Genomic DNA, 27,311 nt, shown 5'->3' with positions numbered 1-27,311 from the left:
TATCAGTAGTGAGAGTACCTTTAAGAAATGGGTGTTTACTACTGCAGTGATGTAAGAGAGTGGGTGGAGCTGGGCTGTCTGACGGTGTTTTACTTTTGTTTTAGGCTGTTTGCTGCAGGGTGTGTTTTAGTTTCGTTTTCAGTGTTGGAGCTGAAGCCAGGCAGAGCAGGTGGACTGTTGATCTCTCTGCCAGGAAAAGACTACCTCTTGATCATTTGGTGGATTCAGAATTATAAATGTTCTCAGTAGTGAATGTAACCCTAATGTGCTTCTGTTAAAAGGTGTTTCTTGGGTCTTCTGGATGTTGTTTGGGAAGTTATTAAGGATTACATACTGTTGTATTCTTTGGGGGTTGTATTTGAATTAATGGTTGCTAAGATGTTCACTGTATGTTTTAAAAAGGTTAACTTGAGTTCATAGAATAAACATTGTTTTGTTTTAAAAAATACTTTTCCATTTCTGCTCTACCACACCTGTAGAGTGGGCCGTGTGCTCCCCATACCACAATCTATGAAAAGTTGTGAACTCCATGATACACTTTAGGGTTCTTGAAACCCTGGTCCATAACACCATGAAAAGTTAAAGTTAATGGTCATTGGTGAAAAGAAATAAGGTTTAGCACAGGGCTAAAGAGCTGGCTTTGAAAGCAGACCAAGGCAGGCCAGCAACACGGTTCAATTCCCGTACTAGCCTCCCTGAACAGATGCCGGAATGTGGTGACTGGGGGCTTTTCACAGTAACTTCATTTGAAGCCAACTTGTGACAATAAGCGATTTTCATTTCATTTCATTACTTTCCTTTTACAAGCTAATTATTGATACGGCAACATAGATTTGTGAAATGCATTGCAGAAAACTTCAGAATTTATAATGTCAGGTTACAAATAACAAAAATAATGCCCTGGATTTTGATGTCATAATAACAGCGATGCTATCCACTCTCCCCACTGTGGCAAGGTATATCTGACAGCAACCTCTGGAGTCCAATACATGTACAGTTAAAGGCGGAAGGCAAGCAGTTACTGTCAGTAATACTCTCCTCCTCTTTGGGGTTCACTGCTGCATTCTTCACCAATAGTCACGGCACCACAATCTACATATGGCACGAGCTTAGGGAGCTTATCCACTAGTTCCAGAATAACAATGGCTAAAAAAGTTAAGGCTATTGTGTTGAGGAATAAGAGAGTTTTAAGATGTTGTAATATGTGATCATTACTGTAGACCAACGCTTCTGGACTCAAATTTAATTTGTACATGTAGCTAATCTTTCCTCTCAAGGAAATTAATGTTGCAAATTTTTTTTTTTAAAGTTATGGGTTGGATATTACACTTCCCCCATCGATGGGTTTCAAGGCAGGGAGGCATGTGAAATATAATGGGTGGGTCTTCCTGCGACCTGTCACCCAAAATATTACGCTCTTGGGCCTATTGATGACCTTATTTGACCTATTAATGGCCACATAGGGGCCTCATCCCACCTCGACCACTATATTACCTAGCAGTGGGGGAACGCCCACACTAAGTGGGAAATCCGGCAGGTTTAGCTACCGAGCAATGGTGGGTGTTGGTGAGGCTGCTTTGCAGGCCACCTAAGACCTTTGGAGGCAACCCACTGTTATCCCCCAGGCCTCATGAACCATGCTCCTATATTCCTCAGACATCTCACTGTGACTTCCAGCTGCAGGACCGACCTGCACATGGTGCGACCGCTCATAGTATCATCAGTAACTAGCACTCCTGGCTGACGCTGCTGGGACTAGAGTTGCTGGCCAATCTGACTGAGTTCTCTGAGGTGGGACTTCCTCCCAGGAAAGAGGCAGAAGTCTCACCTCAAAGCAATGAAAACTGCTCCCAGCATAAAATTGCTGCAGGGCAACCATCAGGATTGTGTTGGTAAATCTCAGCAGGTCTGGCAGCATCTGTAGGGAGAGAAAAGAGCTAACATTTCAAATCCAGATGACCTTTTGTCAAAGCTTTGACAAAGGGTCATCTGGACTCAAAATGTTAGCTCTTTCCTCTCCCTATAGATGCTGCCAGACCTGCTGAAATTTTCCAGCATTTTCTCTTTGGTTTCAGATTCCAGCATCCGCAGTAATTTGCTTTCATTGGGATTGTGGTTGAGCCCTTCTGTAAAATATGTTTGTAATATTTGTATTCTTTGTCACTTGATTTCATAACGGTGCATAATAGAAAAATATTTACAAATATGATTAAAAATGCAATCAAACTTTAACCCAATCTGAAGAATTAATATTCTCTCTACTGCAGAATTTTTAAAAACCCTGTATTACATCTTTGGATTGCCTAAACAATTGGCGAGATCCAGAAACTAAGCAGAACTCTTGTCACCAACTTCCTGGAATATATCACATACAGACACATGGGTTCCTTATCTTCAAATTGAATATATGCTCAATCACAGTGACTGAGATGGTAAGTCATCTGACAAATCTACAGAACATCAAACAGGTAAATGTACATTACATAGCATAATCAGTACCTTTACAGTAATTATAAACTTTACTGAACTTCTTGAACTGTCAAAGTAACAGACATTCTTCCCAACATGATATTCAACATTAAACATGGGCTTGAAATGTGGTCTCCTATTTAAATGGCTATCTACTTGCCTTATCACCTTGATGGACCCAGACTGCCCTGCTAATATCCTGCAATGCTTGCAAACATGTAGCTCCCATTTCCTTTGAAAACATCCCAAAACAAATGGACATTAAAAATTATTTCATCCATAACTAGATTATGCAGTCAACCATTTAGAGGATTTAAAAAGGCATTTTCCCAGTTGAAAACAGCTGCCAAATTTTTTTTGCAAGTAGCCCCACAGGATGCTTCTATTTGAGATGAAAGCCTTGCATCGCTGATCGGTTCCCATCACTTTAAAGTGGCTTGTTAGATATGTCCCCATCCAGGAACAAAAACAGTCATTAATCTACATTAGGTATCCTCAATTATGCTGCATCATGACTTTGAGATATGTATATCAGTCAGTCTGGGAGGCATATGTTTTTTTTATAAACTTAGAGTACCCAATTATTTTTTCCAAATAAGGGGCAATTTAGCGTGGCCAATCCGTCTATCCTGCACATCTTTGGATTGGGGGGGTGAAACCCACGCAGACATGGAGAGAACGTGCAAACTCCATATGGACAGTGACCCAGGGCCAGGATTCGAACCCAGATCCTCAGTGCCATAGGCAGCAATGCTAACCACTGTGCCACCATGCTGCCCCTGGGATGCGTATATTGCCTGCCATCAACAGTTAGTAGTAACCAGTTTTATTTAATCTTGTATATGCTGTGACCAGCAAGAACAAAACCAGTAGATAACCCACCATGGATCAAAATGTTTAATTTTGTTGCACGTAGCCATATTATTCCTTTGAGTGGCCTGCCCTCATTGCTACCTCACAGTTAAAGCTAATTGGCAGGACCTTCCAAGGAGCGGCAATCAAAACCAGGACACTGCTCCCCCGCTGTTCTGTATTTCTTCCGGGATCTCCTGAATTTGGCTTTTCCAGCAGCGTCCTCCGGAAAGCTCTGTCTAAACAAGAGTGTAGTCATAGAGAAGACAGGACATTGCAGGCCCCTTTTTTTATGGCACCAGTTGCCGTATGCTGTTTAAGCATCCAGTTTGAATGTTAGTGAATGGGCAGGGTGGTAGAGTGTTAGGTACGTTGAGTAAGTGTGCAGTGTGGGCGAGGTGGCAGTCAGGCCTCAGGGGGAGTATTTGGGTTAAATCAGAGAGGTAGGCAGTTGATTAGGGTGTAGTTCAGTTCAGGGAGGTACTCAAGGGGGTCAGCTTGAGCGATTGGGGGTTCAGTTCTGTAATTATTCAAGAGTAGAACTAGGATTTTCCCGTCCAACATTTCCTGGGTAACTATCCAGGTAAGTACCGTAGAACTGTCTGAAGTATCCAACTCTAACTCTGATCGATGGTGGATTATTCCTGCTTTGTTCCTGCTAGTTTTGGCAATCCAAACAATATCTATTAATACATCGCCTTGAGCGTTATAAAGCAAAATCTCTCAGCGATCACTCACTAGCGAGTATGATAGTCCACCTAAGAAACTCAATGTTACTGGCCATGGGTTCTGTGGGTTTTTGCATGGCTGATGAGCCCAGTCTAGAGCTGCATCTTTGATCACATACTAAGCAGGTGTTTCGGGGAGGTGGGATCGGTCCTTGGACTCTAGATCACTCGTATTCCTTTCTTAGGCTCCTTTTAGAGCAGATGTTCGAAAGATTGGTCAAACAGATAGGTTTTAAGTAGTGTCTGAAGTCGTGTCTTAAGGTAGCAAAGAGAAGATGGAGAGATTTGTGAAGGGAGTTCCGGAGCTAAGGCTGGAAGTCCAGCCATCAACAGCAGAGGAAATAAAAATCTGTTGAAGTATAATATTCAGCCCACAGAGGTTGGGGATGAGAAAGCCCAGAGCAGCAATGGCTCAGGCTGCCTTTTGTGGAACCAGGGAGGTTACTATGGACTTCACAGAACCCCATTTTAATGATCTAAAATTAGTTGTGCTCCATATTCAACGGCTGCCCAAATAAAATGAAGACCGCCGTAATGACCCGGGGAGGGGAACCAAGTGGATAAGGTTTTCCCAAATCATTTTCAGAGTGTTATCATCCCCGTTTCCACCGGATGACTAGGTTCAAAATCTCCAGTGTCTGCACAATTTCAGGGATCGGCTGACCGTTATCTTACCAGCTGCAACAATGTTGAAAAACATGGTTTTAAACTCTTTTCTCATGGAAATGACAGACCACAAAATTCACTCAGGTAATGTTAGTTGTTTCTGCAGGCGTATGCGTGCGGGCAGTGGGTACTGGTTTGGGAGGAAATGGTGTTCTTTTGGCCCAGCCCCTGCTAAATGTTGAGGGCGCTGGCACAAGCGTTCAGCAGAAGAGTGGTGAGTAGCAAGATCCTCACGCTAGTCGCATGTAATGCCAATCTAATGCCCAATCTATTGTTTTCAGCCTTGCCCTCTCTTAAAACTCACACACCTCAACATGTGTTGAGTAGCGTGAAGTAACCTCCCACTTTGCCGGTACTAATTAAACACAGCAGCACACAACTTGCAGGCTAGTTGCGTATCCCTTCTTACTGGTCTCCATCAGTGTGTTTGAAAGGAGTTGTGAAAAGCTGGTACGGTTTGCAGATGCTGGATGTTGAGAGGGCGTGGTTGCTACTAAAAGGCCTCTGAATTCATCACAAATAAAAACAGAAAATGCTGGACGATCTCAGCAAGTCTGATAGCATCTGTGGTGAGAGAAGGGAGCTAACGTTTAGTGTTTTGAATAACTCAAAGCTTCAGCTTCGACAAAGAGTCGTCCAGACTCGAAACACTGATCACAGAGTTAGGAGGAAGGCAGCTCTCAGCAGGAGACCTTACTCATCTCGGGTCTTCAGGGAGCACGGATTCTATTTGCACTAAGTCAGGAGTACTGTGCTTGGTGAGTGAGATTCCTTAAGGAGGTGGTCACAGAACTGTGCCATTTCTTGGAACCAGACCTGCAGCCTCGACACGCTGTCAAGTGGCCCTCAGTTTTTTCTCCAGTGAATCCATCCAGTCTGGAATAGGCGACATAGGAAACACCCGGCAGTTTGCCACCCTTCATAGCATCCGGGAAGTGACGAAACTCTGTACGCCTGGCACTTCATTGTCTTCTCTCTAAACATAAGAGAATCAGGAGGAACACACTAGTAGCTTTTCAAGGATAATGGGCTTCACCTTGTGACAAGATGCCGTTTAGTGCATACACTTGCTTTTGTAGGCATTGGATCTCAATGGTAAAACTGTAATGAATGCTGCTTCCCTGGCATGATTCATTATCTTGCACAAGTCCACCGTTTCAGCAAACTTACAACCACCAGGTCGGACCAGAGTGTGGCTGCTTGGCAACGAGGACTATCCTGTCTGTGCCTGGCTAATGACTCCCCAAGAACTTTACTCCAGATGGCCTGCACTACTATAGTGAAAGCTAATGATGCAACAAGGAAGTCATCAAGCAGAGCATGGGAGTGCTAAAGCAATGGTTTGGGAGAGTAGGTGTCCTGACCACTGGCGCGTTGCATGCTCCACAACCTGGTTATTACGAGGACACAGCCCTTGCCACCAATAGTTTGGCAAGCACTTCAGGTGGAGGAGGAGCAAGTAAAGATGATGCAGCTGACACATTCTGGATGAGCTGTCCATGAGGTTTTCATCAGACTCCAGTTCCCCTGAATTAAACCGAAGATCCCCCACATTCATCATTTCTCCACCTTACCATCCCTCTGTGATGGACTGTCACAGTGTTCACTTGACCACAATCCTGAAATAAAAGCTATCACAGAGCAAACATTCCATAACAACGGCATCGTCAACACATCCAATACTCCAGATACTTGTCAATGTATCACACTTATTGCCAAATATGTGGGTGTCTTCACCTGTTCCAATGTTCTACCCCAGTAGTTCGGCGGAAGACTGCTGACCTTCAATGGGGTAGACTGCAGATGGTCCTCAGGCAGCTCAGGGCATTGAAGGCCTGACTTGAGACTGCATCACCTCATCATAGATTATAAGGTCTGGGCTGGCTGATGAGCAATACCACTCATCTAAGGTGCTGCCTCAGCAATCCTTGTGACTTGCTATCGCACAGACTGCTGGACTGAAATGAGACGCGGCAAGCCCCTTTAAACACTGTTACTTGCTGTCATGGTGGCAGCAGCTTGAGCCTGCTCCGAGGCACTAAGCTGCGCTTGCATGGCAAAACTTCATGTCCTCAGTAAGAGCTTCCACCACAGCACTGAGGCATTGAGTAGCTTCTGCTTGTGCTGAAAAGTAAGCTGAGATATTGGCTTCAGAAACTGCATCACAGTTGGGTCCACAAATGTTCCATGTGTGGGAGAAATGGGTTTCAATTCATAGGACAATGGTACCAGAATTGGGTCAGTAGGGAGCTGTTCCGATGGGACGGTCTTCACCTGAATCATGCTGGAACCACATAACTGGGGCTGCAGATAGGGCTTTAAACTAAATAGTTGGGGAGAGAGTTCAGATGTATGGAAAATTAGAAGAATCTAAGTTAAAGGAGAAGGCAGGAGTGCAGGTTAACGATGAGGACTTTTAACTAGTTCTAAATATCCAAGGAGATGTTTCCTGTCAAAAGGACAGGCAGATGGGCAGAGGGGGTGGGGTTGCATTGTCAGTAAGGAATGAAATTAAAGCGATAGCAAGCAGCGATATAGGATATGAAGGTGTAGAATCTGTGTAGGTAGAGTTGAGAAATCACAAAAGGAAAATGATCCTGGCAGTTATGCACAGGCAATAGTCAGGATGGAACAGAAAATAAATCAGGAGATAGAAAATAAGAAAGGCAAGATTACAATAATCATGGGGGACTTCAATATGCAGATCGACTGGGAAATTTAGGCTGGTAGCAAATCCAAGAAAATAAATTTGGGGGGGGGGGAAATGATCAAATATGAGTACATGAGTAATGAGTAATATTAAAGAAGATTGCAGGGTTTTTAAATAGATGTAAACAGTAAGAGAGAGGCAAGAATGGACACTGAACCACTGGAAAATGAGGCTGGAGAAGTAGTAATAGGGAACAAAGCAATGGCCAAGGAACTGAATAGGTACTTTGCATCAGTCTTCAGAGTGGAAGACACCAGTGGGACACCAGAACATCAAGAGAATGCGGTGGCGCAGTGGGTTAGCCCTGCAGCCTCATGGCACCAAGGTCCCAGGTTTGATCCCGGCTCTGGGTCACTGTCCGTGTGGAGCTTGCGCATTCTCCCCATGTTTGTGTAGGTTTTGCCCCCACATCCCAAAGATGTGCAGGTTAGGTGGATTGACCACGCTAAATTGCCCCTTAATTGGAAAAAAAGAATTGGGTACACTAAATTAATTTTTTTTTAAAGAGAATCAGGGTGCAGAGGTAAGTGTAGTGGACATCACTGAGAAGAAGGTGCTTGGGGAACTGAAAGATCTGAAGGTGGATAAATCATCCGGACCAGATGGACTAACCCCCAGGGTCCTGAAGGAGAAAGCTGAGGAGACTGTGGAGGCATTGGTGCTTAACTTTCAGGAATCAAAGGAGGCAGGGAGGGTCCCACAGGATTGGAAAATGGATAATGTAATACTCCTATTTAAGAACGGAGGGAGGTAGAAGATGGGAAATTATAGGTTGGTTATCCTGACTTCGGTCATTGGTAAGATTTTAGAGTCTATTATTAAAGATGAGATTGCGGAGTACTTGGCAATGCATGGTAAAATAGGGCTGATTCGGCACAGCTTCGTCAAGGGGGGCCATGCCTGACAAATCTGTTAGATTTCTTTGAGGAGATGACAAGGAAGGTTGACAAAGGAGAACCAGTGGACATAATCTATTTGAATTTTCAGAAGGCCTTGACAAGGTGCCATAAAGGAGGCTGCTAAAAAGGTAAGAGTCCATAGTGTTAGGGGCAATGTACTGGCATGGATAGAAGATTGGCTGACTGGCAGAGGGCAGAGAATGGGGATAAAGGGGTCCTTTTCAGGATGGCTGCCAGTGACTAGTCGTGTGCCACACGGGTCAGTGTTGGGACCACAACTATTCATGATATACTCTAACGATCTGGAAGAAGGAACTGAGGGCACTGTTACTTAGTTTACAGATGATACAAAGATAATTAGAGGTGCAGGTAGTATTGAGAAAGCAGGGAAGCTTCTGAAAGATGTGGACAGGCTAGGAGAGTGGGCACAGAAGTGGCAGATGTAACATAATGTGGAAAAGTGGGAGTTATGCACTTTGGTGGGAAGAGTAGAGACACAGACTATTGTCTAAATGGGAAACGTCTTCGGAAATCAGAAGCATAAGGGGACTTAGGAGTCCTAGTTCAGGATTCTCTTAAGGTTAACATGTAGGTTCAATTGGCAGTTAGGAAAGCAAATACACTGTTAGCATTCATGTCGAGAGGGCGAAAATACAATTTCTTCAGCCAGAGGGAGGTGAATCTGTGGAACTCGTTGCTACAGAAGGCTGTGGAGGCCAAGTCACTATGTATCATTAAGACAGAGATTGGTAGGTTCTTCATTAATAAGCAGATCAGGGGTTATGGAGAAAAAGGAGAGTGGGGATGAGCCATGATTGAATGGCGGAGTAGATTCAATGGGCCAAATCACCTAATTCTGCTCCTATATCTTATGGTTAGCACTGCTGCCTCACAGCCCCAGGGACCCAGGTTCATTTCGAACCTTACATAGAACATACAGTGCAGAAGGAGGCCATTCGGCCCATTGAGACTGCACTGACCCACTTAAGCCCTCACTTCCACCCTATCCCCATAACCCAATAACCCCTCATAACCTTTTTTGGACACTAAGGGCAATTTAACTTGGCCAATCCACCTAACCTGCACGTCTTTGGACTGTGGGAAGAAACCGGAGCACCTGGAGGAAACCCACACAGACACGGGGAGAACGTGCAGACTCCGCACAGTGACCCAGCGGGGAATCGAACCTGGGATCCTGGCGCTGTGAAGCCAAAGTGCGAACCACTTGTGCTACCGTGCTGCCACCTTGGGTGACTGTGTGAAGTTTTCACCCGGTGTCTGCGTGGGTTTCTTCCAGGTGTTCCGGTTTCCTCTCTCAGTCCAAAGGCGAGCAGGTTACGTGGGGTTACGGGGATAGGAAAGGGGAGTAGGCCTCGCTTGGGTGCTCTTTCAGAGGGTTAGTATAGACTCGGTGGGCCAAATGGCCTCCTTCTGCACTGTAGGGATTCTGTGGATTCTATGAAGAAAGGCAGTATTGGTTAAGGAGAGCATTGCAGTGTTGATGAAAGAGGATGTCCAGAGGGTTATGCACTTTGGAAGGAGGTATTCAGGCATAGACTATTTTCTAAATGGGGAAATGCTTCGGAAATCAGAAGCACAAAGGGACTTGGGAGTCCTTGTTCATGATTCTCTTAAGGTAAATGTGCAGGTTCAGTTAAGAAAGCAAATGCAATGTTTGCATTCATGTCAAGAGGAATAGAATACAAGACCAGGGATGTACTTCTGAGGCTGTATAAGTCTCTGGTCAGACCCCATTTGGAGTATTGTGAGCAGTTTTGGGCAGGGTATCTAAGGAAGGATGTGCTGGCCTTAGAAAGGGTCCAGAGGAGGTCCAGAAGAATGATCCCTGGAATGAACAACTTGTCGTATGAGGAACGTTTGAGGACTTTGGGTCTGTACTCGTTGGAGTTTAGAAGGATGAAAGGGATCTTATTGAAACTTACAAGATAATGTGAGGCCTGGATAGAGTGGACGTGGAGAGAATGTTTCCACTTATAGGAAAAACTAGAACCAGAGGACACCATCTCAGACTAAAAGGATGATCCTTTAAAACAGGGATGAGGAGGAATTTCTTCAGCCAGAGGGTGGTGAATCTGTGGAACTCTTTGCCTGAGAAGGCTGTGGAGGCCAATTCACTGAGTGTCTTTAGGACAGAGATAGATAGGTTCATGATTAATAAGGGGATCAGGGGTTATGGGGAGAAGGCAGCAGAATGGGGATGAGAAAATATCAGCTATGATTGAATGGTGGAGCCAGACTTGATGGGCCGAGTGGCCTAATTCTGCTCCTATGTCTTATAGTCTAAGGGGTTTAAGGACAGAAGCAATTTGCTTGAGGTAAGGAACAAAAAGAGTGCAATCACATTTCTCGGTGTAGTCTATAGACCCCAACTAGTGGGAAGGATGTAATGGAACAAATCTTCAAGGAATTACAGAGAGGTGCAAACGTTATTGAGTGGTTATAATAGGGGACTTTAAATACCTAAATATACACTGGTATAAAGGTAATGTGAAGTGCAGAGAAGGGCAAGTGTTCCTAGATTGTGCTCAGGAGAATTTTCTACAGTAGTATGTGTCCAGTCCAACAAGACCTCGGTCTTGGAAATGAGATGGGCCAAGTAGCTCAGGTGTCAGCGGGGGAATATTTAAGAGACAATGATGATTGTACGTGACAGTAGGAAAGGACAATGGGCAGTCCAGATAAGAATAATTAACTGGAGGATGGCAACTTCAAGGGGCAAGAACGGAGCTGGGCCAGAAAGAGTTGAACCAAAGATTGTCAGGAGAAATTGTAGCTGTACTGTAACAATGGGCTACCTTCAAAAAATAAATGGTTTGAGAACAGTCAAGGTATATTCCCTCGAAAGGAAAAGGTAGAGCAAACAAATCCTGCATTCCTGGGATGAAAAAGGCGATAGAAATGAAGATAAAGAAAAAGTGTGGTTGTGACAGGTGTCAGGTAGAAAATACATTGAGAACCAGGCTGAATACAGAAGGTTCAGAAGGGAGGTGAAAAAGCAAATAAGAGAAGCAAAGAGGGATTATATGAAAAGACTAGCAGCCAACATAAAGTCTTCTATTGGTATGTAAATAGTAAAGGGGTAGTAAAAAGAGGAGTAGGGCCGATTAGGGACCAAAAAGAGGATTTACACAAGGAGTTGAAGGCGTAGCTGAGATGTTAAATGAATACTTTGCATCTGTTCTTACCAAGGAAACAGATGCTACCCAGGCCATGGTGACAGAGAAGGAAACTAGAAATGTTCAAAAGTGATGAGGTGATAAGAATTAATTATTGATATTTAAAAGTTGACAAGACACCAGGACCAGATGAGATGTATCCAAGGATATCGATGGACGTTTGAGTGAAAATTGCAGGGGGGTCTGACCATTATCTTTCAGTCTTCCCTAGACTCAGGGAGGTAACAGAGGACTGGAGAAATACAGAAATGTATCGGTAGGCTGCAATTTGGCAACGCCCCCGGTCCTGATGGCTTCCCACACAAATTTCATAAGAGGTGCTCAGCGCAACTTTATACCTTTATTTTGGATATGCTCAATGATTCACTGTCGGGGGGATCATTATGCCCCTCCTTGCCCCAAGCCACAATCTCAGTTCTCCTGAAAGAGCGTAAGGACCCAGTGGAATGTGGGTCATACCAACCCATTTCACTCTTTAACACGGATGTGGATACTGGCATGGGTCCTGGAAACCCGGATGGAATCATGACCTCCTGATTTAATTTTGGAGGATCAGACAGGCTTTATCGAAGATAGAGAGTTATCGGCCGATGTCCGACGTCCCTTGAACATTGTCTTTCCCTCTCATCTGCTCAGAAACCTGAAGTTATTGTATCTTTGTTGCAGAAAAGGCATTTGATAGGGTGGAGTGGAACCACCTTTTTGAGATCTTGGATAGATTCGGTTTTGGCCCCAAATTCTCCTCCTGGGTTCACTTGATGTACAATTCTCCTAGAACCAACATCCGTACAAATACGACCTCCTCCCAATACTTTCCGTTAAGTAGAGGCAACAGAGAGGGCTGTCCCCTTTCTCCATTGCTCTTTGCATTGGCCATTGAACCTCTGGCAATAGCGTTTAGGTCGTCGGAGGGATGGAGGGCAACACACCGAGGGGAGGGAGAGGAGCACCGGATCTCACTATACGCAGAGGACCTACATTTATATATATGGATCCGGTCTCCACAATAGAAAACATCATGAAGCTACTCACAAGATTTGGCACATTCTCAGGCTATAAATTAAACATCAGTAAAAGTGAGTGTTTCCCATGAACTCAATGGCCAGAGGGGCTCAGCTTGGTTTAGATATAGATATAGATATAGAATTTACAGTGCAGGAGGCCATTCGGCCCATCAAGTCTACACCGGCTCTTGGAAAGAGCAACCTACCCAAGACCACACCTCCACCCTATCCCCATAACCCAGTAACCCCACTCAACACTAAGGGCAATTTTGGACACTAAGGGCAATTCAGCATGGCCAATCCACCTAACCCGCACATCTTTGGAGGAAACCGGAGCATCCGGCGAAAACCCACGCACACGGGGAGAACGTGCAGACTCCGCACAGACAGTGACCCAAGCCGGAAATCGAACCTGGGACCCTGGAGCTGTGAAGCAATTGTGCTAACCATGATGCTACTATGCTGCCCTCCTGTCATTTGCAGTTGTTTCACCGCTCGCCCTCTAATTTTCAATATCTGGGGATCCGCGTGACCCATAATTGGGACTTACTCCACAAACTGAACTTTTCAAGCCTCATCAGCAAGATCAAGTTGAGCTCACAGAGGTGGAATACCCTCCCCCTGACTGACTCTGGTGGGCAGGATCCAAACTGTGAAGATGAATGTGTTACTTCGGTTTTTGTTCTTATTGCAAAGCATCACCATTTTTTTACCCAAAGCATTTTTTATTACAGTCAACTAATTAATATCGGCATTCTGGGCAGGTAAGAGTCCCAGTGACCGCAACGCTCTGCTTCAGACAGACAGAGGATCTGGAGGCGTGGTCCTCCCGAATCCCCTGTTTTATTACTGGGCTATCAACATGCAGAAAATGCTACAATGGCTGTCTGACCTGAAATCAAACTGGAGTAGATTAGAGGCACGGTCTTGTGCCACAACCTCCTCCCTACAACCCATAATTACCCCCCTATTGCCCTCCTCCCCGGTAGGTCTTTCCTCGAACACTGCGGTGACTTCATCCCTCAGGATTTGGACGCACTTCAAACTCCTCTCACTGTCCTCACTTGTCCCGATATGTGACAACCACCTCTTCATGGCTTTGAGCTTGGATCCATCATTCAGGTCCTGGCGAACGAGAGGTCTGGTGCACTTTGGCGATTTATTCATAGGTGGAAGCTTTGCCAGTCTTGAACAACTCTCAGACAGGTACATTCTGTCTGGTCCTGCTGGAAAAGGTATTGGCCTTGGCACATCAGGGGAGAGGGTCAGTTTCAAATCTGCACAGTCTCATTCTATCTTCGGATCCAGCCCCTTTGAATAGAGTATATGATGAATGGATGGAGGAACTAAGCTCTGTTTTACTGAAGAGGTTTGGGGAGTAGCCCTCTACAGGGTGAATTTCACTTCATGTCTGGTGTATATTTTTCTCTGTCTGTATATTATTGTCTATATTTGATAACTCAATAAAATGTTTATTTAAAAAGAGAACATCTATTGGGGCAGCACAGTGGCTCAGTAGTGAGCACTGCTGCCTCACGGCGCCGAGGACCCGGGTTCGATCCTGGCCCCAGGTCTCTATCCGTGTGGAGTTTGCACATTCACCTCGTGTCAGTGTGGGTCTCACCCCCACAACTCAACAATGTGCAGGGTAGGTGAACTGGCCACACTAAATTGCTCAAAATCTATTAAACTCCTAAACAGCACACGTAAATCTTCTGCATACCTGTAGTTTTAGTGCATGAATGACTTTTCATTCATAGAATTTCATAGAATTTACAGCGCAGAAGGAGGCCATTCGGCCCATCGAGTCTGCACCGGCTCCTGGAAAGAGCACCCTACCCAAGGTCAACACCTCCACCCTATCCCCATAACCCAGTAACCCCACCCAACATTAAGGGCAATTTTGGACACCAAGGGCAATTTAGCATGGCCAATCCACTAACCTGCACATCTTTGGACTGTGGGAGGAAACCCACGCAGACTCGGTGAGAAAGTGCAAACCCCACACAGTCATTCGAGGCCGGAATTGAACCCGGGTCCCTGGAGCTGTGAGGCAACAGTGATAACCACTGTGCCACCACGCCGCCCAGAAAGTGAATACAAAATGAAAAAAAAGACACAGTTCGTACCAATTGTAACGGTGTCTGCGGATGCTTTAACCTTCGTCCCTCTTGCTTTACTCCGATTACCAACTCTCCTTTCGTTCCGTCCTTTACTTCCACGAACCTTCCCAGCAGCACTACAATCTGCCATTTCTGTAAGACAACAATACTCTGTCAGGTTATACCACTCATTGAAGTTGCGCTGGAGCTCTGATAACAGTGTGAGCACTGAATTTTTATTACATGTTCACCTTACAAACATAGAAATGTACAGGAAAAAAGCCTGCAGTCCATCTCGGCAGTCATCGTATCTTCGAAATAGCATACACCGCAATACCTCTTATAGACCTACATCAGTTTCTTTATCAAGTACTTTACAAACTACTTTGTGAATTTACACTTAATTCCAATAACTCAATGTGTCAATTTAACTCTGTTGGTCGCACACTTCCTCCTAAATCAGAAGTTGCTGGTTCAAGCTGCACCACACTATATAAACTGGATTAACATTTCAATGCAACACATAGAAAGTGCTTCAATTTTGAATGAGACATTAAACCAAGATCTCATTGTATGCCTGTTCCAATGTTACAGTGGGACATCAGAAATCTCGTGGCACCAGTTGAAGGGCAAGAGATTTCCTCAAGGCCTTACGCTCATTTCTTCAACACTATCAAAAACAGATTAGCCGGTTGTTTATGTAATTACTATTGCTATTTAGGAGGTCTTGTCGACAATCACTGCACAATATTTCACTGTGTTTACTGATTTTTAGATATTTCTGAGAGGACTGGAAAAGTCCTACATAAAACAAGTCCCCTTTTCAGTATTTTCATCCTCAGCCTTTTTTTTTCAAGAACTTGGCTTGCTCTATATATAATTCCTTGGATCCAGCATTGGCAAAAAGATTCCATGGTTGTCTGTGATGGGAGGAGGATTTTCGGGTGGCCAATTAATGGACAGAGAGCACACTCACCATATCATTAAGGATGGTGATGGAATTTGAATTCAATAAACACATTTTGAAATAAAAGTCTAATGAAGACCATGAAACCATTGTCGATTGTTGTAAAAATTACCATCTGGTTCACGATGTCAGACCCCTTCCCATCCGCGACCCACACCCCCGAAAGCACCCTATCCCTTACCCCCCGCGGGGGCAGCGAAGGGAACACCTCCACCTGCCGCCTAGCAAACGCCTTGACCTGAAGGTACCTGAACATATTCCCCGGGGGGGAGCTCAAACTTCTCCTCCATTTCACCCAGGCTCGCAAACCTCCCGTCAATGAACAGGTCTCCCAACTTCCTAATGCCTGCCCTCTGCCACCCCAGGAACCCGCCATCAATGTTGCCTGGGACAAACCGGTGGTTCCCCCGCAGCGGGGCCTCCACCGAGCCCCCCACTTCCCCCCTGTGCCGCCTCCACTGCCCCCAAAGTTTGAGGGTAGCCGCCACCACCGGGCTCGTAGTGTATCTCGTTGGAGGGAGCGGCAACGGCGCCGTTACCAGTGCCTTCAGGCTCGTGCCTCCACAGGACGCCCTCTCCATCCGTTTCCATGCTGCCCCCTCCCCATCCATTACCCACTTACGTACCATCGAGACGTTAGCCGCCCAATAGTACCCAGAGAGGTTGGGCAGCGCCAGCCCCCCTCTATCCCTGCCCCGCTCCAAAAAGACCCTCCTTACCCTCGGAGTCCCGTGCGCCCAAACAAATCCCAGAATGCTGCTGTTCACCCTCCTAAAAAAGGCCCTCGGAATGAAAATGGGGAGGCACTGAAACAAAAACAAAAACCTCAGAAGCACCGTTATTTTAATGGACTGTACTCTACCCGCCAACGACAACGGCAGCATGTCCCAACTTTTAAACTCCTCCTCCATCTGCTCCACCAACCTAGTAAAATTAAGCTTGTGCAGAGTCCCCCAACTCCCAGCCATCTGAACCCCCAGGTACCTAAAACTCCTGACTGCCCTCTTTAGCGGGAGCCTACCAATGCCCTCCTCCTGATCTCCCGGGTGTACAACAGCTCACTCTTGCCCAGGTTCAATTTATAGCCCGAGAAACTCCCAAACTCAGCAAGAATCTCCATCACCTCCGGCATTCCCCCCACCGGGTCTGCTACATACAGCAGCAAGTCATCTGCATACAGTGACACTCGGTGCTCCTCCCCACCCCGCACCAGACCCCTCCACGTCCCCGACTCCCTGAGAGCCATGGCAAGAGGCTCAATTGCCAACGCAAAAAGCAAGGGGGACAGGGGGCACCCCTGCCTCGTCCCACAGTGGAGCCTGAAGTACTCGGACCTCCTCCCATTTGTCGCTACAGTACTCCTCCATGTTGAGCACCACTTGGATGAAGCACTGAGGGCGGCAAGGGCACAAAATGTACTCTTGAGTGGGGGACTTCAATGCACATCACAAGAGTGGCCCAGTAGCACCAATGGTGACCAAGCTGGCTGAATTTAGAGGACATAACTGCGATACTGGATCCCCAGCAGGTGGCGAAGTAACCAACAAGAGGGAAAAACATACTTGACCTCATTCTCACCAACCAACCTGCCGCAGATGCATCTGTCCATGACAGTATTGGTAGCAATGACCATCGCACAATCCTGTGGAGACAAAGTCCCGTCTCCACAGTGAGGATACCCTCCGTTGTGGTGTGTGGCACTACCACTGTGATAAGTAGGATGGATTTCGATCAAATCCAGCAACTCATGACTGGAGAACCATGAGGTGCTGTGGGCCATGAGCAGCAGTAGAATTGTACACAACACAATCTGTAACCTCATGGTCCAGCACATCCCCCACACTACCATTACCACCAAGCCAGGAGAGCAACCCTGGTTCAATGAAGGGTACAGGAGGGCATGCTAACAGCAGCACCATGCATATGTAAAAATTAAGTGTCAACCTGGTAAAGCTACAGCACAGGACAACTTGCAAGCCAAACAGTATGAGCAGCAAGTCATAGACAGAGCTAAACAATTTCACAACTAATGGATCAGATCTAAGCTCTGCAATGTTGCCACATCCAGCCGTGAATGGTGGTGGACAATTAAATAACTTACTGGAGAGAGGCTCCACAAGTATCCCCATCCTCAATGATGGAGGAGCCCAGCAGATCAGTGCAAAAAGCAAGACTGAAGCAATTGGTACAATCTTCAGCCAGAGGTGCCAAGTTAAAGATCCATCTCTGCCTCCTCCAGAGGTTCCCATATCACAGATGCCAGTCTTCTGCCAATTCAATTCACTCCAAGTGATATCAAAAAACAGCTGAAGACACAGGATAGGAATATAGGAAGATAAGAATTAGGAGCAGAAGTAGGCAATTCAGCCCATTCAATCAGATCATGGCTGACCTCTTCCTGGGCTCAAATCCACCTCCCCACCTGTTGCCCCTATCCCTTTAATCCGTTTTTTTAAAAATCAAAAATATATCTATCTCTTTCTTGAAACCATTTAATGGCTCTGATATCACCGCACTCTGGGGCAGCGAGTTCCAGAAATTCACCACCCTCTGCGAGAAGTAGTTCCTACTCATCCCAGTTCTAAATCTACCATCTCTCAACCTATATTTGTGACTACTCATTCTAGATTGCCCCATAAGGGGGAACATTTGGTCGACATTTACTTTACCAATCCCATTGAGTATTTTATAGATCTCGATTAGATCCCCTTTCATCCTTCTAACCCCAGTGAGTATAAGCCCAAACTGTTTCATCTCTCCTCATACGTCAACCCTTTCATCCCTGGAATCAATTTGGTGAACTTCTTCTGAACTGTCTCCAATGTCACCACATCCTTCCTCAAATAAGGAGACCAAAACTGGACACAATACTCCAGATGTGGTCTCACCAACACCCTAAACAATTGCAACAATACTTCTCTACTTTTATACTCCAGTCCTTTTGCAATAAACGCTAACATTCCATTTGCCTTTTTTATTACATGCTGTACCTGCACACAGACTTTCTGCGATTCATGAACAAAGACACCCAGATCCCTCTGCCCAGATCCATTTTGAATCTGCTTTCCATTTAGATAATAATTTGCCTTTCTATTTTTTCTGCCAAAATGGATAACCTCATACTTATCCACATTAAACTCCGTCTGCCAAATTTTGGCCCAATCCCCAAGCCTATCTATATCCGTCTGTAAAACCTTTATCTCCTCTTCACTGCCTACTTTCTCACATTTTTTAGTATCATTCACACATTGTGCTATGTTACACACTGTCCCTACTTGCAGATCATTTCTATAAATTGTAAACAGTTGAGGACTGACCCCTGTGGCACCCCGCTAGTTATAGTTTGTCAGCCAGAGAAGGGTCCATTTATCCCAACCCTCTGCTTTCTGTCAGTCAGCCAATCGTCAATCCAAGCTACTGCTCTACCCCCAGTCCCCTGTGATCTCACCTTCTAGGTCAGTCTTTTATGCAGCACCTTATCAAATGCCTTCTGGAAGTCTAGATATACCATATCCACAGATTCCCTATTATCCACTTTGTTGGTTTTGTCCTCCAAGAACTCAAGCAAGTTTGTCAAGCATGACTTATTCCTCATAAAACCATGCTGACAATGGTGGATTGAGCTTTGTCTTTCCAAATGTTCAGTCATCTCCTCATTAATGATTGATTCCAGCAACTTCCCCACCACAGAGGTCAAGCTAACCAGTCCATAGTTTCCTATCTTTTGCCTCTCTCACTTTTTGAATAGGGGCATCACATTAGTGTGTTTCAAATCCACCAGGACCCTTCCAGAATCCAGGAATTCTTAAATATCATAATCAATGCATCCACTATCTGCACTGCCACTTCCCTCAATACCCTAGGGTGCAAGCCATCAGGTCCCAGAGATTTATCTGCCCTTAATCCCATCAGTTTATTCAATACCATTTCCCTTGTGATGGTTATTGCACCAGCTTCCTCGGCATTAACTGTAGTTTTTGGAAAAGTTTTATAGGACGGGATTCTCCGTAGACAGATGCCAAAATCAGGAATGGCAATCAGGTGGAGAATGGCTCCTGACTCCGGAATTGGGGCAGACACCAGTTTGACGCCGTGTTACGATGCCCCACCAACTCCAAATCAGTATCATCAGGATGCACAGTCACAACCCCAACTGCATATAAATATCGGGCCAACCTGCGATTCGCCACCTCCAATGGGTCGAGTTCCCGACAGTGCGGGCCACGTGTGGTCTCAGCAGTCAGGAGCCTGGCGTGCCAGTTGTGGGGAGAGAAGAACGCGTGCAGACAGTGTCCAGCGCCGACACACTCAGACAAGATCCGTGCCGCTGGTCAGGGGGTTTCTGCTAGGGCTGAGGGAGTGGTTGGGGTGGCCAGGAGCTGGGTTGTGGGTTCGGGACGGCGGGTATGCAGGTCAGCACGGCTGGCGCCATTTTCTCCAGCGTGACCAGTGCATGTGCGGAGGGTGCCGGCGTACGCAGCTGCAGCTCGTCAGCCCTAAACATGTGCAGCACGGGACCCGGCAATTCCCTGACCGTTTTCCACGCGTTCCGTGGGTGTTTCACATGGCACTGGTCCTAGCCCCTCACCCGTACCGGAATCAGTGAGGGTTTTGTGGCGATCTTCCCATCGTGAAACACCATGGATCCTCCTTTGGCATCGGCACTTAGCCTCAGGAACGGAGAGTCCAGCCCATTATCTTTTACCGTGAAGACACAGGTAAAATATTGGTTCAGTGCCTCTGCCATCTCTGTGTTCCCCATATTACCTGACTAATATCATCCTCTAAAGGGCCAACATTTACTTTAACTATTCTCTTCCTCTTTATATACTTATAGAAGCTTTTGGTATCAGTGTTTATGTTTTCTGCTACTTTCCTTTCATAGTTCATCTTAGTTCTTTTGATTTTATTTTTAGTTACCTTTTGCTGAACCTTAAAGTTCACCCAATCTTTGAGCTTACCACTCGCTTTTGCAGTATGGTATTCCCATAGTTTTTGATGTTATGCTTTCCTTGTTAGCCACAGAATATTTTGCGCTCTTTTACAATTTTGCTTCCTCTCAGGAATGTACTTTAATTGAGTAGCATTTAATATCTCCCTGAACATCCGCCATTGTTCCTCAACTGTCCTACCTTCAATTATCTGTCCCCAATCTATTGAGTCAACTCTTTTCCCAGGCCCGTATAATTATCTTTGCCCAACGCTAAAACTCCAGTATGGCACTGCGTCTTCTCTCGCTCAATCTGAATTTGAAATTCTAGCATGCTGTGATCACTCCTTCCAAGAGGGTCCTTAACAACAAGACTATTTATCGAACCTTCTTTGTTGCATAATACTAAGTCTAAAATAGCCTGGTCCCTGGTTGGCTCCATAAGCTATTGCTCTAAGAAACAATCCCTTATCACTCTATGAAATCACCCTCGAGGCTACTCTTGCCAATTTGATCAATCCAGTCAATATGCATATTAAAATCACCCATAATTACTTTTGTGCCCTTCTCACAAACTCTCATTATTTCTTAGTTTATACTATGCTCCACTTTGGACATATCTGTTGGGGGGCTGTAAATTACTCCGACAAAGGAGTTTTTCCCTTGTTTTTTATGTCCACCAGATCGATTCAACATTTTGGCCCTTCGTGCCGATATCATCTCTTAATCCAACTTTTGATGCCATTTTTAACCAATAAAGTAACTCCACCTCCTGTTCCATCCTGTCTATCCTTTCAGAATACTGAATATTCTTGGACATTCTACTCCCAGCCCTGGTCCTCCTACAACCATGCTTCAATAATCCCCACCAAATCATACCCATTTGTCTCTATTTGTGCTCTCAGCTCATGGAACTTATTCTGATTACTGTGTGCATTTAGGTACAAGGTTTTTAAATATGTCCCACTGATTTGCCTTTCTCTTGCAGGATTTTCTTGTGCACTATGCTTTTCAGACATTCTGACCTCCTTTATTAATCTCTGATAACACTGATCCCCAACTTACACTCTCACAGGCTCCTTACATTTTGATTTTTGTTTCCTTTCCCCTCCGTAGTCATTAGGCTGGCTCTGTCCTTAAGTCATATTAACCTCTACCCTCTCCTCACATGCTGACCTATTAACCATTATACTTCTTGTAGTTTTAACCTTCCAATCCCCCCATTTTTCTAGTTTAAAGTCCTGGTGACCACCCTATTTGTGCTTTCCACCAGATTGGTTCAGGTGGAAACCATCGCAACGGTACAGATCCCTCCTGTCCCAATACTGATGCCAGTGCCCCATTAAATGGAACCCCTCCTTCCCACACCATTCCTGTCGCCACATGTTTACTTCCCTAATTTTCTCATCCCTACAGCAAAAGTTGTGGGCCCTGACAATATTTCGACAATGGTACTGAAGACTTGTTCTCCAGAACTGGTCACGCCCCTAGCCAAACTGTTCTGGTACTGCTACAACACTGGCATCTACTCAGCAATGTGAAAACTTTTCCAGGTATATCCTGTATACAAAGCAGGAGGGTTTAAACTAAAATGCCAGGGAAGTATGAACCTATATAAGGAGTCAGAGAAAGAGGGAGCAAGGACAAAAACAAAAGGTAGAAAAGGGAATAAGAAATGAAAATGAAAATCGCTTATTGTCACAAGTAGGCTTCAAATGAAGTTACTGTGAAAAGCCCCTAGTCGCCACATTCCGGCACCTGTTAGGGGAGGCTGGTACGGGAATTGAACCGTGCTGCTGGCCTGCCTTGGTCTTCTTTTAAAAGCCAGCTATTTAGTTCTGTGCTAAACCAGCCCCTAATAAAAGTGATAGGCGGGGAAACCAAGGGCAAAATTCAAACAGGGCAAAAGAGACAAATAATGGGAGCAAGACAAACAATGTGAAAATGACAAACTTAAAGGCTCTGTGCCCTAATGCACGGAGCATTTGCAATAAAGTGTAAGAACTAATCGTGCAGATAGATATAAATGGGTACTATATAATTGGGATTACGGAGACATGGCTGCAGGGTGACCAGGGATGGGAACTGAATGTCCCAGGGTATTCAGTATTTAGGAAGGACAGACATAAAAGAAAAGGTGGTGGTGTGGCACTGCTGGTTAAAGAGGAAATTAACACAATAGTTAGAAAGGATATTAGCTATGACAATGCGGAGTCTGTATGGGTAGAGTTGAGAAATACCAAGGGGGAAAAAACATTAGTGGCTGCCATATATAGACTCCCAAACTGCAGTGGTGATGTTGGGAATGGCATTAAACACAAAATTACAGATGCATGTAATACGGGATTATCAGTGATCATGGGTGATCTTAATCTGCACATAGATTGGACAAATCAAATTAGCCACAATGCCGTAGAGGAGGAATTCCTGGAATGCATTTGGGATGGTTTTCTTGACCAATATGTGGAGGTACCATCTAGAGAACAGGCCATCTTAGACTGGGTATTGTGTAATGAGAAGGGAACCATTGCCAAACTGGCTGTGCGAGACCCCTTGGGGATGAGCGACCATAACATGATAGAATGTTATATCAAGATGGAGAGTGAAGTAGTTGATTCGGAGATGAGGGTGGTGAATTTTAATAAAGGAAACCATGAAGATATGAGCCATGAGTTGGCCATGATAGATTGGGGAGAGTTACTTAAAAGGATGACAGTGGATATGCAATGGCAAACATTCAAGGAACGCTTGGGGCAACCACAGCAACTGTTCATTCCGGTCTGGCAGAAAAGCAAAATGGGCAAGAGGGGCAATCCATGGCATACAAAGGAAATTAGAAATAGTATCCGATCCAAGCAAGAAGCATACAGATTGGCCAAGAAAAAGTCTGAGGATTGGGAGCAGTTTAGAATTCAGCAAAGAGGGACCAAGGGATTGATTAAGAAGGGGAAAATACTGCATAAACGTAAACTTGCAGGGAACATAAAGACTGACACTAGGGGCGCGATTCTCCGCAAATGCGGAGAGTCGTGAAGGCTGCCGTGAAACCGGCCGTGTTTGACGGCAGCCTCCGCGCCCCCGACCGGGAACCGATTATGCTCCCCGGTCGGGGCTAGCATCACGCGGCCATAAACTCCGGCATCGCGGGCTTAACGAATTTCGCTAAGCCCGCGCGCCAAAGTTAGCGACGGCTGATGCGTATGATGACGTCAGCCGCGCATGCGCGGATTGGACGACTCCAACCCGCGCATGCGCGGATGATGTCATCACACATATGCGTGAAACCCGCGCATGCGCGGGCCGTTATGCCCCTCAGAAGCCGCGCGGACGGATCCATCGGGGCGGCGGAGTAAGAAAGAGTGCGCGGGGTAAGTACCCGCTGCCCGCAATCGGTGCCCACCGATCGCGGGCCCATGGCACCCTTGGCACGGCCGTGGTGCGGCCGTGCCAATCGGTGCCATGGTTCCCCAGAACGGCACTTTACGGACGTTTTTACGAACGGTGAGAGCAGGTGTGTTTTTAGTTCGTAAAAACGGCCGTAAAGGCCTTGGAAATCGGCCCATCGGCCAGGGGAGAATCGCTGCTCACCGTAAAAAAACGGCGAGCAGCAATTCGTGTTGGGGGGCGGCCGTGGGGGGGGGGGGCGGGTTGGGTAGAATAGCGGGAAGGCGTCGGACCAGCGTGGCCGTAAAAATTTGCGCCGCCCGCTATTCTCCGACGCGTCGTGAGTCCGGAGAATCGCGCCCTAGGAGTTTCTATAGATATGTGAAGAGAAAGAGATTGGTAAAGACAAATTATGCCCCCTACAGACAGAAACAGGGAATGTATAATAAGGGACAAAGACATGGCTGAGCAATTGAATACGTACTTTGGTTTTGTCTTCACAAAAGAGGACATAAATCAGATACCAGAAATGTTGGAGAATGAAAGGTTCAATGCGAGGGAAGAACTGAGGGAGATCAATATTAGTAGAGAAATGGTGCTGGGAAAATTGATGGGATTGAAGGTGGATAAATCCTCAGGGCCTGATAATCTGTATCCCAGTGCTTCCGGAGGTGGCTCTGGAAATAGTGGATGCATTGGTGGTCATCTTCCGGGATTCTATAGACTCTGGAACAGTCCCTGCAGATTGGAGGGCAGCTACTGTCACTCCAATATTCAAAAAGGGAGGTAGAGGGAAAACATGGAATTATATACCAGTAAGCCTAACATGGGTAGTGGGGAAATTTCTTGAATCCATTTTCAAGGACTTTATAGCGGAACATTTAGAAAGCAGTGGCCGGATCAGTCAGAGTCAGCATGGATTTATAAATCATGATTGACAAATCTGTTGGAATTCTTTGAAGATGTGACTAGTACAGTTGACAAGGGTGAGCAGTCAATGTGGTATATTTGGTCTTTCAGAAGGCGTTTGACAAAGTCCCGCATAAGAGATTATTGTGCAAGATTAAAGCGCATGGGACTGGGGGAAGTATATCGAGGTGGATAGAAAACTGGTTGGCAGAGAGGAAACAAAGAGTAGGAATTAATGGATCCTTTTCAAATTGACAAGCAGTAACTAGTGGGGTGCCACTGAGATTGTTGCTGGGACCCCAGTTGTTCACAATATATATTAATGATTTGGATGAGGAAACAAAATGTAACATCTCAAAGTTTGCAGATAATACTAAGTTCGGTGGGAGGGTGAACTGTGACAAGGATGCAGACATCCTACAGCATGATCTAGAAAGGTTGGGCGAGTGGGCAAATCAATGGTAAATGCAGTAACATTTAGATAAGTGTGAGGTTATTCACTTTGGAAGCAAAAACAGGAATGCAGATTACTACCTGAATGGTTGTAAATTAGGAGAGGGGAGTGTGCAGCGGGACCTGGGTGTCCTTGTGCATCAGTCGCTGAAGGTAAGCATGCAGATGCAGCAGGCGGTAAAGACGGCTATGGATTTCTATCTTCCCTCGTCCTCCCAGAATTCTGTTACTTTCTGTAAACATCAGTGATTTCATCTTCCACAAATGCTTTTTACTCCACAGTGCATCACTGTGGCTCTGCTCTCCCATGGTTACAATCCTTCCTGTCATATCATGGATGCTACATCACCTTCATTGTTTTTTCCGGCATTGTACACACCTTTTCTGTACCTCAGGGTTCCACCCACTATTATTCATATGCCAGCTCCTTGGCAGCATCGTCTGTAAGCATTAGGAAAGCTTTTACATGTATATGATTAGCCAGAGGATTGTGGTTCAAACACCATTCCAAGATTTGATCACATAATTTAAGCTGACACTATAGTACAGCAATGATAAAATTCTCTATGGTTGGAAGTGCCGTCCTTCAGATGAAATGTTCATGTGCATATTAATAATTCGATAGCACTACTTGATGAAAAGAAATGTTCTTCTCTCAACCAACCTTACCAATGGTCTCATTGCTGGCATGAGACCAGACTTTGGTTTATCAGTGGTAGAGGGATTGGAGGTTTGTAGAAGGGGAGCAATCAGGCGGGCTGCTTTGTCCTGGATGGTGTCGAGCTTCTTGAGTGTTGTTGGAGCTGCACTAATCCAGGCAAGTGGAATGTATTCTATTACACGCCTGATTTGTGCCTTGTATATGGTGGATTGACGCTGGGCAGTCATGAGGTGAGATATTCACCACAGGATGCCTAGCCTTTGACCTGCTCTGGTACCCACAATGTTTACATGGCTAGTCCAGCTCAGTTTCCTGTCAATGGTAACCCCCAGGATGTTGATAGTGGGGGACTCAGTGATGGTAATGCCATTCATTGAATGTCATGAGTGATGGTTAGATCCTCTATTGTTGGAGATGGTCATTGCCTAGCACTTGTGTGGTACAAATGTTACTTGCCAGCCAAAGCCTGGATGTTGTCCAAGTCTTGTTGAAATTGGACATGTACTGCTTCAGTATCTGAGGAGTCCCGAATGGTGCTGAATATTGCACAGTCACCTGCGAGCATCCCTACCTCTGACCTGATGATGGAAGGAAGTTCATTGATGAAGAAGCTGAAGATGGCTGGGCCTAGGACACTGAGCCCTCCTGCCTAGTGGATCTCCTGGAACCCCTGCAATGATGTCCTGGAGTGGAGCTCAATTATTGACGTTCAATCACCACAACCATCTCCTTTGTGCCAGGTATGATCCAACCAGCAGAGAGTTTTTCCCTTGATTTCCTTGAACTCCAGTTTTGTTTGGGCTTCTTGATGCTGATACTTCGTCAAATGCCGGAGTCGTGTGGGTCTTATAGGCCGATCTCCCTTCTTAATGTGGGTGCCACACTACTGGCAAAGCTTTTGGCCACTAGGATTGAGGATTGTGTGCCGAGTGTTATTAGGGAGGACCAAACAGGGTTCGTTAAAGGTAGGCAACTGGGGCCGAATATAAGAAAATTGCTCAATGCGATCATGATGCCCCCAGAGGGAAAGGAGGTGGAGGTAGTGGTGGCTATGGACGCGGAAAAGGCATTTGACCGGGTAGCGTGGGACTACTTATGGGAAGTGCTGGGATGGTTTGGATTTGGGGTGGGTTTCATCCACTGGGTCAGGCTGCTATATCAGGCCCCGGAGGCGAGTGTGAGGACAAACAGGACAACTTCCGACTATTTTAGACTGCATCGCGGGTGAGACAGGGGTCCCCCTCTCCCTACTGCTGTTTGCGCTAGCTATAGAGCCGTTGGCAATTGCTCCAAGGGCTTCAGGGGGTTGGAAGGGGCTGGTTCGGGGGGGGGGGGGGGGGGGGTGGAGCATATGGTTTCATTGTTTTGTACGTTTCGGAC

General features: G+C 45.8%; 1 protein-coding gene across 5 annotated transcripts in view; it reads right to left on the bottom strand.

Annotated features, from left to right (window-relative positions):
• Positions 1–27,311, bottom strand: part of znf512b (zinc finger protein 512B) — a 165,865-nt gene that overhangs the window by 121,522 nt on the left and 17,032 nt on the right. For all 5 annotated transcript variants that reach the window (XM_038803292.1, XM_038803293.1, XM_038803294.1 and 2 more), the window contains exon 2: positions 14,655–14,780. In XM_038803292.1, the coding sequence (XP_038659220.1) occupies positions 14,655–14,778 (124 nt within the window). In that variant the 5' untranslated portion in view covers positions 14,779–14,780. The remainder of the gene's footprint in view (positions 1–14,654; positions 14,781–27,311) is intronic.

This window comes from Scyliorhinus canicula, chromosome 7 (genome assembly GCF_902713615.1).
Source record: "Scyliorhinus canicula chromosome 7, sScyCan1.1, whole genome shotgun sequence".
Lineage (NCBI taxonomy): Eukaryota > Metazoa > Chordata > Chondrichthyes > Carcharhiniformes > Scyliorhinidae > Scyliorhinus > Scyliorhinus canicula.
Note: the sequence above shows the minus strand (reverse complement) of the source record. Positions and strands in the feature narration are given on the sequence as shown.